Genomic DNA, 11,047 nt, shown 5'->3' on the forward strand with positions numbered 1-11,047 from the left:
CGGAGCGGTGTCAATAGGGACACACCGAGTCACAGCTCGGACCGGTGTCAGTAGGGACACACAATGTCACAGCTCGGCTCGGTGTCAGTAGGGACACGCGGAGTGCCCCGAGCCTCACCCTGTGCTGTCCCCGCAGAACGTGCTGGCCGGGGCGCTGTTCGGGCCGTGGACTGGGCTGGTGCTCTGCTCCGTCCTTACGTCGGTGGGAGCCTCCTTCTGCTACCTGCTCTCTGCTGCCTTCGGCAAGCAGCTCGTCGTGCACTACTTCCCTGAGAAAGTGGCTCTGCTGCAAGGGAAGGTAGGACCAGGTGCTGCTGCAACAGCCAGGACTGCCCCGGGCCAGGGGCTTTGGGATGAGTTAGGAAATGGATGTGTTCAGGAGATGCATCAAGTCTAGGAGCAGGCTGCTCTCGTGGAGCAAGCCTGTTGGCATAGGGGCTGTGGGGAAAATCCCAGATCCCAAAGAAAATCAAAAGTAAGACAAAGGATTTATTGGGAAGTCCCCGTGCTCCAGAACTGCCTCCATCTATCCTGTGCTTCTGCTGTGACTTCCTTGGTGACCTTTGCTTCCTCACCCTCACTCCCATAGATAGATAACCTTTCTGCTTTTCATCAGTTCTGGACTGACCCTGTGGGATGTTAGAATGAAACTTACACTCACGTTAGTGCTGTGGCTGTTGTCAGTGTGGCCTGAGGAGCAGAAATAATGTGGAACCTTTCTCTTGGCAGCTAGAAGAGAACAGGAGCTGCTTATTTTTCTTCTTGTTGTTCCTGAGGCTGTTCCCCATGACACCAAACTGGTTTCTGAACCTCTCGGCTCCCATTTTAAACGTCCCTGTGTCCCAGTTCTTCTTCTCCGTGCTGATCGGTAAGGCCTGGGGACGCAGTCCAAGGGGACAGCTGTGCCACTGCTGAGCAGGGACAGAGCTCTGACTCTGCCTCGTGTACCTCTTTGCCTCTGTGCTGCCCTTACTCTGAGACCCTGGAGCATTTTCCAAACGTGTGTCACCAGTGCTGCAAGTTTTGATTCACACGCTGTTCCTTCTGTTATGAGCACAGACCCTGTGTCTGTGTCATGGCCATAGACAAAACCACCTCAGCATGAGAAAGTACTGCTTTCTATGGAGGTGGCAGAGCACTGGGACAGCTGCCCAGGGAGGGTGTGGAGTCTCCCTCTCTGGAGACATTCCAGGCCCACCTGGATGTGTTCCCTGTGTCACCTGCTCCCCGTGACCCTGCCTGGGCAGGGGGATTGGACTGGGTGATCTCCAGAGGTTCCTTCCAACCCCAACCATTCTGTGATTGTATCTGGCCTTGAGCATATTTGAGCTGATTTAATGGGGGGATGCTAACAGCCTTTTTTCTGCTCTGATTCTTCCAGGCCTTACACCTTACAACTTCATCTGTGTGCAGACAGGATCCATTCTGTCCCAAATCACCTCTCTGGATGCCATTTTCTCCTGGGACACTCTGCTCAAACTGCTGGGCATGGCCCTAGCAGCACTGATACCAGGGACTCTCATCAAGAGATACAGCAAGAAGCACCTGAAGTTGGACGGGGACAAGCAAACTCAGGCAGTCAATGGCAAAAAGAGCTTTTGATGGCTCAGGTGCCCCAGTTTTGGGGTAAAAGCTGCAAGTCTGTGCTCTTGGGGGTCATACTCTGCATGCTCTGTGCCACCAAGGACCGTGGCAGTTTTTAATCGTCCTTCTCACCTCAGAGGAGGTGTAAGGGTCCTCTTCTTAATGAATGTTTACCTGTGCATGTCTCTGCAGTGAGAGTGCTGCAGAGGCTTTGTGAACACTGTTAATTTGCCTCCTTCGATTAAATCCTGTGTGCCTGAGGGTGTGCCCAGCCATAAGCACAGGGAAGAAATGAGGACTATTAGCATCCTGTGAGGAAGACAAACCAGACCCACCCAGCTGTGGAGCAGGGGTGCCAAGCATTGCCCTGGAGACAGCAGGCAGGCCCTGCTCCCCCCACCCCCAGGCTGATTTCTGGCCTGAAGTGGTGAACTCAGTTTGCTGTTGGTGCAGGGGCACAAGCACTGAGCTGAGCAAGTAATGCTGTTCCAGGGTGCTGCACCCTCTGTAGCATAGCTTGCACAGCTGTAAAGACTCCTCTTTGCTTCCCGTGTTAAACAAGCACACCTTGCAGTAAAACCATTCGGGATTTCAGCTGCCTATGGTGTCAGTCGTGTCAGAACACCCAAGATTGCTTCTCTGCTCTGTCCGTGGCTGCTACTCCCCACACAGGCTAAAGGGAAAAAGGACAGGGATGGATGTGCCTGGCTGGCAGGGATTTGTCCTTGAGAAGCACCTTGAAACCTACACATTTGCTCCTCTGTAACTAGAATGGTTCCAAAAAAACCCAGATGAGCTCTGTCCCAATTCCTGGAGAACATGGAAATCACAGAATCCCAGAATGGTTTGGGTTGGAAGGACCTTAAAGATCATCTTGTTCCACTCCCTGCCATGGGCAGGGACACCTCCCACCAGCCCAGGTGGCTCCAAGCCCCATCCAACCTGGCCTGGAACACTCCCAGGGCTGGAGCAGCCACAGCTGCTCTGGGCAACCTGTGCCAGTGTCTCACCACCCTCCCTCCCCCAGGGATGATAACTCTGTGCTCTTGGGTTTTTGGTCTTTGCATCTCCTTGATCTGCTCTGCCTGAGCCTGCTCTCCTCTTGGAGGATCAGGTATCTTCCTGGCATGGAGTGGGGCAGAGAGGAGACCCTGGAGCAAGGCTTTGTGACATTATCCCAAAGTCCATGAGAACTCATTCCCAGACCACCAGACCAGCCTGAAGCATTGAAGTACACTGGCTTTTATTCCATGCATTGTTTGCTTTGATAGTCATTCTTGTTTCCATCACTGTACACTGGTCAATACAAAAAAAATCAAGTTTGTCTCAGGAATCCACAGAGCAGGGAGGAGGGGATGAACACTACTGGACAGGGCCAAGATGAAATGGGTACTTAACACAACAGTGGGGAGGGCAACATTCAGCTCTGGGAGAAAATCTAGGCTAGTGTTCAGGAGCTGTCAGCAGCCACGAGAACTGGATCAGGGGGCTCAGGTTGCTGGAAAGGAACCCACGTTTACTCCTGCTCTGCACACGTGGTGTTACTACCAGGAGGAAGCATGTCCAGCTCACACCTCTCAGCCCCAGACCCTGCTAGGAGAGAAGGTGTGAGGAAGTGCCACAGAGACCACGTGGAGGTCACATCTGTGCAATTCCAGGGAGGTTTCACTGAGGAACATCCTACCTAACCCTCCCCAGAAGGGACAGTGACCATCCCAGGGGTGCAGGGGGTGCTGAGCCACCCCTGCCCACACACAGCTGAGGGCAGGGGGAGGCTGTGGTGACATCTCCACGGGCACAGGGACTGCCCTAGTGGCATTCCCGGAGGGAAGCTGCGGCGGAGGCAGTGGGGAGGAGCAGCGACACTGGACCCTAACAGTGCAATGACCTGGGTGTGTGAGGAAACTAGAGCTAAGTGTGGCAACGAGGCAGCCTGGAGGGTTCAGTTCTGCTTGTCCAGGCTGCAGAACAGGCCAGCATGGCCCCAGGCAAGGATGGGGAAGGAGCAGCACACATCTGGGACAGCTGGCCCAGAAGGGTCCCAAAATCTGTATCAAAGCTGCTCTGCAAGCCTTGAGGAGCTTCATCCCAGGGTGGAGCAGCTCTAAGCAGACACCACAGGTACCCAAACCCCCTGGGATCTGTTTGCCAGGGACTGACTCACCACAGGCTGCAGTCCTTGCACGGGGGCTCTGACAGACCCAGGCTGGAGGCAGCTCTGCTTTGGGGTGTCGTGTGGGGCTGTCTGGGGGGCTCAGGGAGCCTGACAGGTCTGAGCAGAGTCTCCCGGGGGCACGAGGCCTGGCATCCTCTGCTGGGGGACACCTGATGGCAGCTCTCAACCTCTCTGTACCCCATAGCTTGGTCTCCCTCTATGTATGTTAAAATATTCCACTTCCCTCCCCTTGGCCTCCAGCCTCCTGAGTAACCATATGCACCACCTCTTCCACACCAAACCTCTCACACCACAACAGCAAAGCCATGTCTGGCCCTGCCAACCCTCCTGCCACTGGCTGTGAGACACACAACATCTGGGAGGAGAAACAAGGGGTGGGAAGAGGGAGGAAACAAGAAAGGAGCCAGGAAAGAGCTCCACTCCCCACGCACTCTGCCTCCACCCAGAGCTGAGCAGCCTGTTTGGTCCTGCACGGGTGACCCAGCACGGGGATGCACTGCTGGTCACCCTGATCTCACACCTGCTGCCTAGAGCAATCGTCCTCCTCTCCCGTGTCCTTTGGGATGCTCTTGCCAGGGGATCCTACCATGGTTACTCACTTCATGATCAATTCAAAGCCACTCACTCCCTGATCACAACCAGCTCGGGGCTGCCGACTGCCAGCAAACCTCAGCATCCCTCAGGAGGAGGCTCAGAGGGCCATGCAGCCCCCTCTGCCCCCTGCCCGGGGTCACAGCACCCCTGGGAATCACAAGGCAGCAGCTCCTGAGAGCCACGGAGCCCAGCTCTGCTCCCACCCCGCAGCGACCAGGGAGGAAGTAACGTCACACAAACAGGTTGCAATTGTGCTAGCGGTGAAGCCAACCTTCTGATCTACAGAAACCATAATAAATAATAAAATAATGCCATAACTTAAGATCTGTCTGTAGTCCAGCTACAAAAATTTAAAAATACGGGATAATTTAACTCATACAATACTGCTCTCTGTATAAGTAAGACATTTTCCTTCGCTTTGCCATCAGGCTATAAATTACCACAGTTTAAATTCAAACCAATATTTGAAAGTAAAAATGTAAACAAACAAAGCAACAGAAGTACCTGTCCATGGTCCAGTCCTGCCATTCACCTCTGGCTGGAGTGCCCGGCTGCGCCGGGGCAGCCATGCCAGCCAGCGCACTGGGAAGGGCAGAAGGAGAGCTCTCACAGGGCACAGCAGCTAAGGAAGGGGTGGGGGGAACGTGCTCTATCATTTTGTTCTCTTTAGACATTGTTTTAGAAGAGTAGTGTTTGAAGGGAAGGCACTATGAGTTCTATCAGAAAACAAATTCTTCTCATCTGCCAATGCCTCGGCCTGTCGCACACCGGTACTGTCCTCACTTTCACCTGCAGAGTTTCAGCTTGAAGAAGAAACAAGAGGCCTCGGGGCACACCAGAGACACAGCTGTGCCACAGGATTCCCTGGGCAGCCCCTGCTGCAGGAAGGGCAGGCAGCTGCCAGCGCTCCCGAGAACGTACAGTGACCACAGACAGAGAGCGAGGCCGACGCTCCCGGCCAGGCCAGCGATTCCCAGTCTTCCCCCTCCACACACAGCTCTCTGCTGGCTGTCAGTGCTGCTGGAGGTGAGAGGCTCCTTCCCCCAGTCCAGCCCAGGCGTCTCCAGTGTCCTCCCCAGCAGTGCTCAGGCTCTACGGAATGTGCTTTCCACGCTTTGCAAGTCCTTGCTTTTCCAACACTGATTTGAGATTGATTTCTTGGACTGACTGAAGCAGACAGGAGGTAAGAGGAGGAAGTGAACAGGGAAAATGGCACACTGCATCTGGAAGAGGTTTCCCTGCACAGCTGGAGGTCGATGCTGCCAGAGGGAAGCAGGGACGGCGTCAAGAAGTGCTCCGATACCAATTCTCGAGAGGACGAGGTTAGAATACATTTGCAGGATCTCACAACAAAACGCTGATTAAAAAAAGAAACTAAAAATCCTTAAAATAAAACCCACTGTTACATTCCTGGGGGTGTATCGACTCAGCAGACCCTGGATGTTAGCACCTCAGCACCAGTTCTCTCCAGGAACATGTCCACCTTCTGATTAACAAGGACCCAGCTGGTTACACTTTGTTCACAGGTTAACCTACACTCAGGTTGGGGGTTTTTCTGCTTTTCCTCATTGGGTAAGACTGAGTGGTTTAATTTTCTTGATCTGTTCTCCAATCTTCAGGGCCACGAGGCCTGGTCCCCTGTGCAAGCAGCAAGAGAATCCCCCATGTGTGTACACAAAGCGGTCCAGGCAGGACTCCCAGGATGTCTCTCCATAGTGTGCTTGCTTTCTGAACTGGTTTGTTTTTGTTTTTGTTTTTTTTGCAACAAGTCTGTGTGTCTATAAATACAATCCACTCTTTACAGTAAAAAGTGTTAAAATGTCAAAAAAATAAATATCCATGTTACAGTAACTAGATTATTCGATAAAATACATCCCTGCCATTCTTGATTGAAATGCTCAAAGAGAATTAAATTTCATTTGGACATTTTTCCAGAGATTCGGGTTATTGCAAATCACTCCTGGGGTGAGAAGGAGAAGCATCTTCTCTTCCTGTAAAGTGTGATGAAGGGGAATGAAGTGGAATCTCAGGGAAATCAAAATGCCAGTATCAGGAAGCTTTGGGGGAGATCTGTATTACCAAGTAGCAGAGCTGCAGGGCTTATTGGTCCTGACTGTGGCATCAGAACACTCCCCTTCAGAAGAGTCACAGTCTGATTCTCCAAACTGTGGTGGGTTCTGAAAAGCACAAGGAAAAGAGGAGAGAGACTTGAGTGACACTCCTGCACTGCAGATCACCCCCCACCCCCACAGAATCATAGAATGTCCCTCCTGAACTGAGGGGCTCAGAACTGAGCACAGGATTCAAGGTGTGGGCTCAGCAGCATGGAGCCCAGGGGCAGAATCACCTCCCTGGTCCTGCTGACCACACTGTTCCATCTGTGCAGCAGAGAAGCAAAGGTCAGTGCCAGCAGCGGAGGAGGAGGGAGCACAGCACTGCCCTACCAAAGGGCACAGCAGAGAGACACCTGCTCAGAGCACTGCCAAACGCAGAGCTGTGAGAGGACAGTGCAGCAGGCTCTGCCCTCCCGCCAAACACGGGGAAGGCAGTCACAGGAAGAAAATCACTCCAGCTTTGTCAGCAAGGCTGCCGAGGGCCGAGCTTGAGGCAGTTTATATCCACTCCATTATGTGCTATTTATACACCACTTAACGTGACTTCCAAAATCACACTCATCTTGACCAGCACATTATGTTCAGCTTTGTTTGTGCTGCTTTCCCCCATCTCCTCATCTGCCAAGTAAGGGGAAGATTGGGTATGGAAGCAGCTGCTTTGCCACAGTACCCCTACCACAGCATTTCCCAGGCAGTCTTTCAACTTTCTGGCCCTTGGATTCCTTTCCATAACATTTATTTAGGTCTTTTTTCCACTGAGCAGGAGGCAGAGGGGATCATAAACTTACAACTCACCTCACAGCTGTGTTCGTCTGCACAAAGCTTGCCCAGAGACATCTGAGTCTTGACTCTCCGCACAGCACACTCCTTGTCCGACAGCCCATCCGACTGCGTGGAGATTTCGATGGGGATCTCTGGGGTCTGGGACAGCACGTCCTCCAGCTTCTCAGCCAGCTCGTCCTCCAGCTTGGTGGCCAGCTCATCTGGGCTGTTGGAGTGGTCGCTCGTGTTCCCCTCCTCGCCGTCGGACACCGAGAAGTTCTCGGAGCTGAAGGTGGAGTAGGACTGGCAGCTGCTGATGCAGCGGTGGGGCCTGCAGAGCAGAAGGGTTTGGTGTTCAGCCTGGATCACACTGCCTCTGCTCACAGCCAAACTCCTGCCTTGGCAGATCCCACTCCTGCCGGGCTGCCTCGCATACCTCGGAGCAACGGAATTCTGCCCCTTCGGAACCACTTGGTTCAAGATCTGCATTTTGAAGTTTGCCTGTTCTCAGTCCATATTAGCTGACCTGCCCTGGAGAACATTTTTCTCCCACAGTGCTTTTCCCTGCAGGAAGGCTGTCCTGTGGGGTTCAAGCTAACTCAGCTGGGAGTATCTGCAAGGCTTGGCAGCGATCCCAACACCAGGCTAGGAGTCAGGTACGTGTGCTCAGAAAATCAGCTCGCAGTTACCTGACTGGAAACGGCCTCGTGCCAGGACTCAGCTGCAGTGGCACAACACAGCAGCCAGGGAACACCCAGGAGACACAGCTGGTCAGCACACAGAACAGGCAATTTGTCCTTCTAATTGTCCAAGACAGTAAATCACAGAAGCAGCAGCAATCGCACAGAACTGCATGAGTCAGAGGACTCGTCCAGCCCAGCACTCTGCCTCCAAGCTCAGGCAGCAAGGAATAATGTGGGATCAGTATGAGAACAGGGTGTGCAGACAGAGCCTGCTTCCTCCTGGCACAGCTTTGTGCCACTCAGCACATCTGACTCCCGAGCAGGAGCTCAAGCCCAGATGACAGTGCTAACAGTCACTATAAACCCAACACTTCTGGCTCTTTGTGTTCTGATTTCCACAGCACACCTTGACAATGAGCTCCACACCTGAAAATGTTCTGGATGGAAAAAGCACTTCCTTTTGTTAATTTCAAACCCTATTTGCTTCACTGGCTGTCCCTAACGTGGGCGTGAGGAATCATTCCTTGTCTGTTTTCTCCACACAAATTACAATTTCATGCACCTCCAGCATTGCCTCTCCTCCTGCTAGACAAACACTTCTCATGGATTCAATCTCTGCTTTAGAAACCATCCCTAACCACCTCTGTCACAGTTCTCGGTACCTTTCCAAACCTTCCCGTGGTCATTGCTGGGGCACTGGAGGTGGCATTAGGACTGAAGCTGCAGGTGTGCTGTGGATGTATATGACAGCAAACAAGCTTTTATTTTCCTCTCTGCTCCCTTAAAACAAACCTTTAACCATTTGCCCACTGGATGACTTCTGCACTTCAAGCATCTGCTCTCATAAAGCTACAGCACAATGACCTCCTTCCAAAGCACAGGACTATCACCCAGGCTTAGGTAGGAATGTCCCCTCAAGTCTTATTTTACAGCTAGTACTATCAAATTTGATCTGCAACCTTATCTGTACTCCACTACAGAGCTGCTGGAGTCTGCCCCACTGCAGCCACAGGTAGTGAGCAACGCTGGAAAGAGCCCACAAGGGCTGCCAACACCCAGCAAGTCTGATGCTGGTCAAAGTGCAGCAGCAACTAGTTCTGTAGGCTGAATATTGCTATCAAGTGTGAGCAAATTGTGCTGCAAACAGCCTGCAGCTGTGCCAGGGAGAACACTCAGGACAGGCTGGAACTGCGACTGGACACGAGGGATCAACTGAGGGTGGATGGGACACAGCGAAAGGGATTCTGTTCTTTTGCCAGCACCTTCCCCAGTTTCAGGGCTGCTGTGCAGCTGCTGCGACAGTTCTCCTGAGCTTTGTCCCACCAAAGAGAGATTAGAGTGAATTCACCTTTTACCTTTGCCTACGAGGAAACTCCACTTCACTGTCTACTTCGCCCTCTTCCTCTTCTGACGAGTCGTCACCGCTCTGGAGGAGACAAGGACAAAACTGGAGTCATGTTTGTGGAAGGCCAAACGTGGTTGACCCTTGGCCCTCCAGGACACAATCACTGCACCATGGGCTGCAACCATCTGGACCAGAAAACAGTCTGTGTACCAGTGAACACTGACTCAGCCATTGTCCCACCAGGAGGTCATTTCAGGCAGCCTCAGTGCTGCCATTCCTGACTCTGAGATCCACTAGAAGACTTTAGCAGGCACAGAGTACAATGTTCCAGGTTTTTACAGAAGCAAATCAAGTAATTAGTAGCATATGGAAACCCACATAAATTATTGAGCTGATCTGGCACTCCTGGTTTTACAACCTCAACCCTCTGCAACAGGAGACCATGACAGAGCAGAGTGGGGGATGACACAGCCTTTCCTGGTGGGTTTCACCAACTGGAAAAGCCTGAGTGTTGTTTCATTCCTTACCTCAGTGAGCACAGAGCCTTTTATTCTCCTTCTCCTGTCCAAACCCACCCCCTGCACTCTTGGCTTTTACAGCCTCCTTCTATCCCATGCAAACTGCCAACCCCTTGTTCAGCCTCAGCCTCTCTTCTCATTCCATCCCTTCATCACAAGAGGTCCTCTTCACTTCATTCTGGACCAAAACCACTCTTGGTCTGGTTTCTCCTTCACTTTTCCACCCAGGCCCAACTTTCCTGCTCTCTGAACTGCACTCAGACTGGTTCCTATGTCTCTCACCACCCAGACGGAAGCAGGAGGAACAGAGCTGTTTCTGTACACTTGTGCACTAACATCTTTTTGACTGTTGCAAAAGTCTTCACAAAATACCCAAGAACTATGACTTTCAGTGCAGTGGGACAGTTTGTGGCAGCTGCAGCAAAAGCCCTGTCCCCAAGACCATGGCCAATGTTGAGCGTCTGTTCCGAGGTGCAGCAGCACCACAGATCCTCAAAGGAACTCTTACATGATATTTAACATCACCAATAGAACACATTTACCCTCTCCTTTTGAGAAAGGCTTGGAAACATTTTGAGACTGTTTGAACAACAAAAATACAGTAGAACAAGTTTCAGCTCACACAAATATTGGTGAAATTTTTAGTGTGTGCAGTTCTGGTGCCTTCAACGTGAGAAGGACATGGAAGTGTTGGAGCAAGTCCAGAGGAGGCCACAAAGTTGCTAAGAGGATTGGAGCATCTCCCCTGTGAGGACAGGCTGAGGGAGTTGGGGCTGTTGAGCCTGGAGAAGAGAAGGTTGTGTGGAGACCTCAGAGCACCTGCAGGAGCTGAAGGGGCTCCAGGGAAACTGCAGAGGGATCTGTGTTAGGAGCTGCAGGGACAGGACAAGGGACAATGGATTCAAATTGAAGGAGGGGAAATTCAGGCTAGATCTTAGGCAGAAGTTTTCCCTGTGAGGGTGGTGAGACACTGTCCCAGGTTGCCCAGGGAGGCTGTGGCTGCCCCAACCCTGGCAGTGTTCACAGACAGGTTGGATGAGCCTTGAGCAACCTGCTCTGCTGGGAGGTGTCCCTGCCCAGGGCAGGGATTGGCAGTGGGTGCTCTCTAATGTCCATTCCAACTCCATAACACTCTACAATTCTATGAAATAGCAAGCAGCAGAACGAGACCCTCCCAAACCACATCATCAAATGCCAGAGCTCCATCCTCACCTTCTGGAGGGGCCTGGCCTTGCAGGGCAGCACCGAGGATGCCGCATGCTGGGCAGCGC

At 52.3% G+C, this 11,047-nt stretch overlaps 2 protein-coding genes across 2 annotated transcripts; one reads left to right on the forward strand and one right to left on the reverse strand.

Annotated features, from left to right (window-relative positions):
- Positions 1-136: 136 nt before the first annotated feature.
- Positions 137-1,805, forward strand: TMEM41A (transmembrane protein 41A; the record flags this gene model as incomplete). Its single annotated transcript, XM_009076657.1, has 3 exons — positions 137-298; positions 730-868; positions 1,382-1,805. Coding segments are annotated over 3 exons (522 nt in total), but the record flags the coding sequence as incomplete, so codon positions are not given.
- A 4,299-nt stretch (positions 1,806-6,104) lies between these two features.
- On the reverse strand, positions 6,105-9,339 carry MAP3K13 (mitogen-activated protein kinase kinase kinase 13; the record flags this gene model as incomplete). Its single annotated transcript, XM_009076658.1, has 3 exons — positions 6,105-6,531; positions 7,264-7,561; positions 9,269-9,339. Coding segments are annotated over 3 exons (471 nt in total), but the record flags the coding sequence as incomplete, so codon positions are not given.
- Between the last annotated feature and the right edge of the window lie 1,708 nt (positions 9,340-11,047).

Source organism: Acanthisitta chloris, unplaced genomic scaffold (assembly GCF_000695815.1).
Source record: "Acanthisitta chloris isolate BGI_N310 unplaced genomic scaffold, ASM69581v1 scaffold19666, whole genome shotgun sequence".
NCBI classification, from domain to species: Eukaryota; Metazoa; Chordata; class Aves; order Passeriformes; family Acanthisittidae; genus Acanthisitta; species Acanthisitta chloris.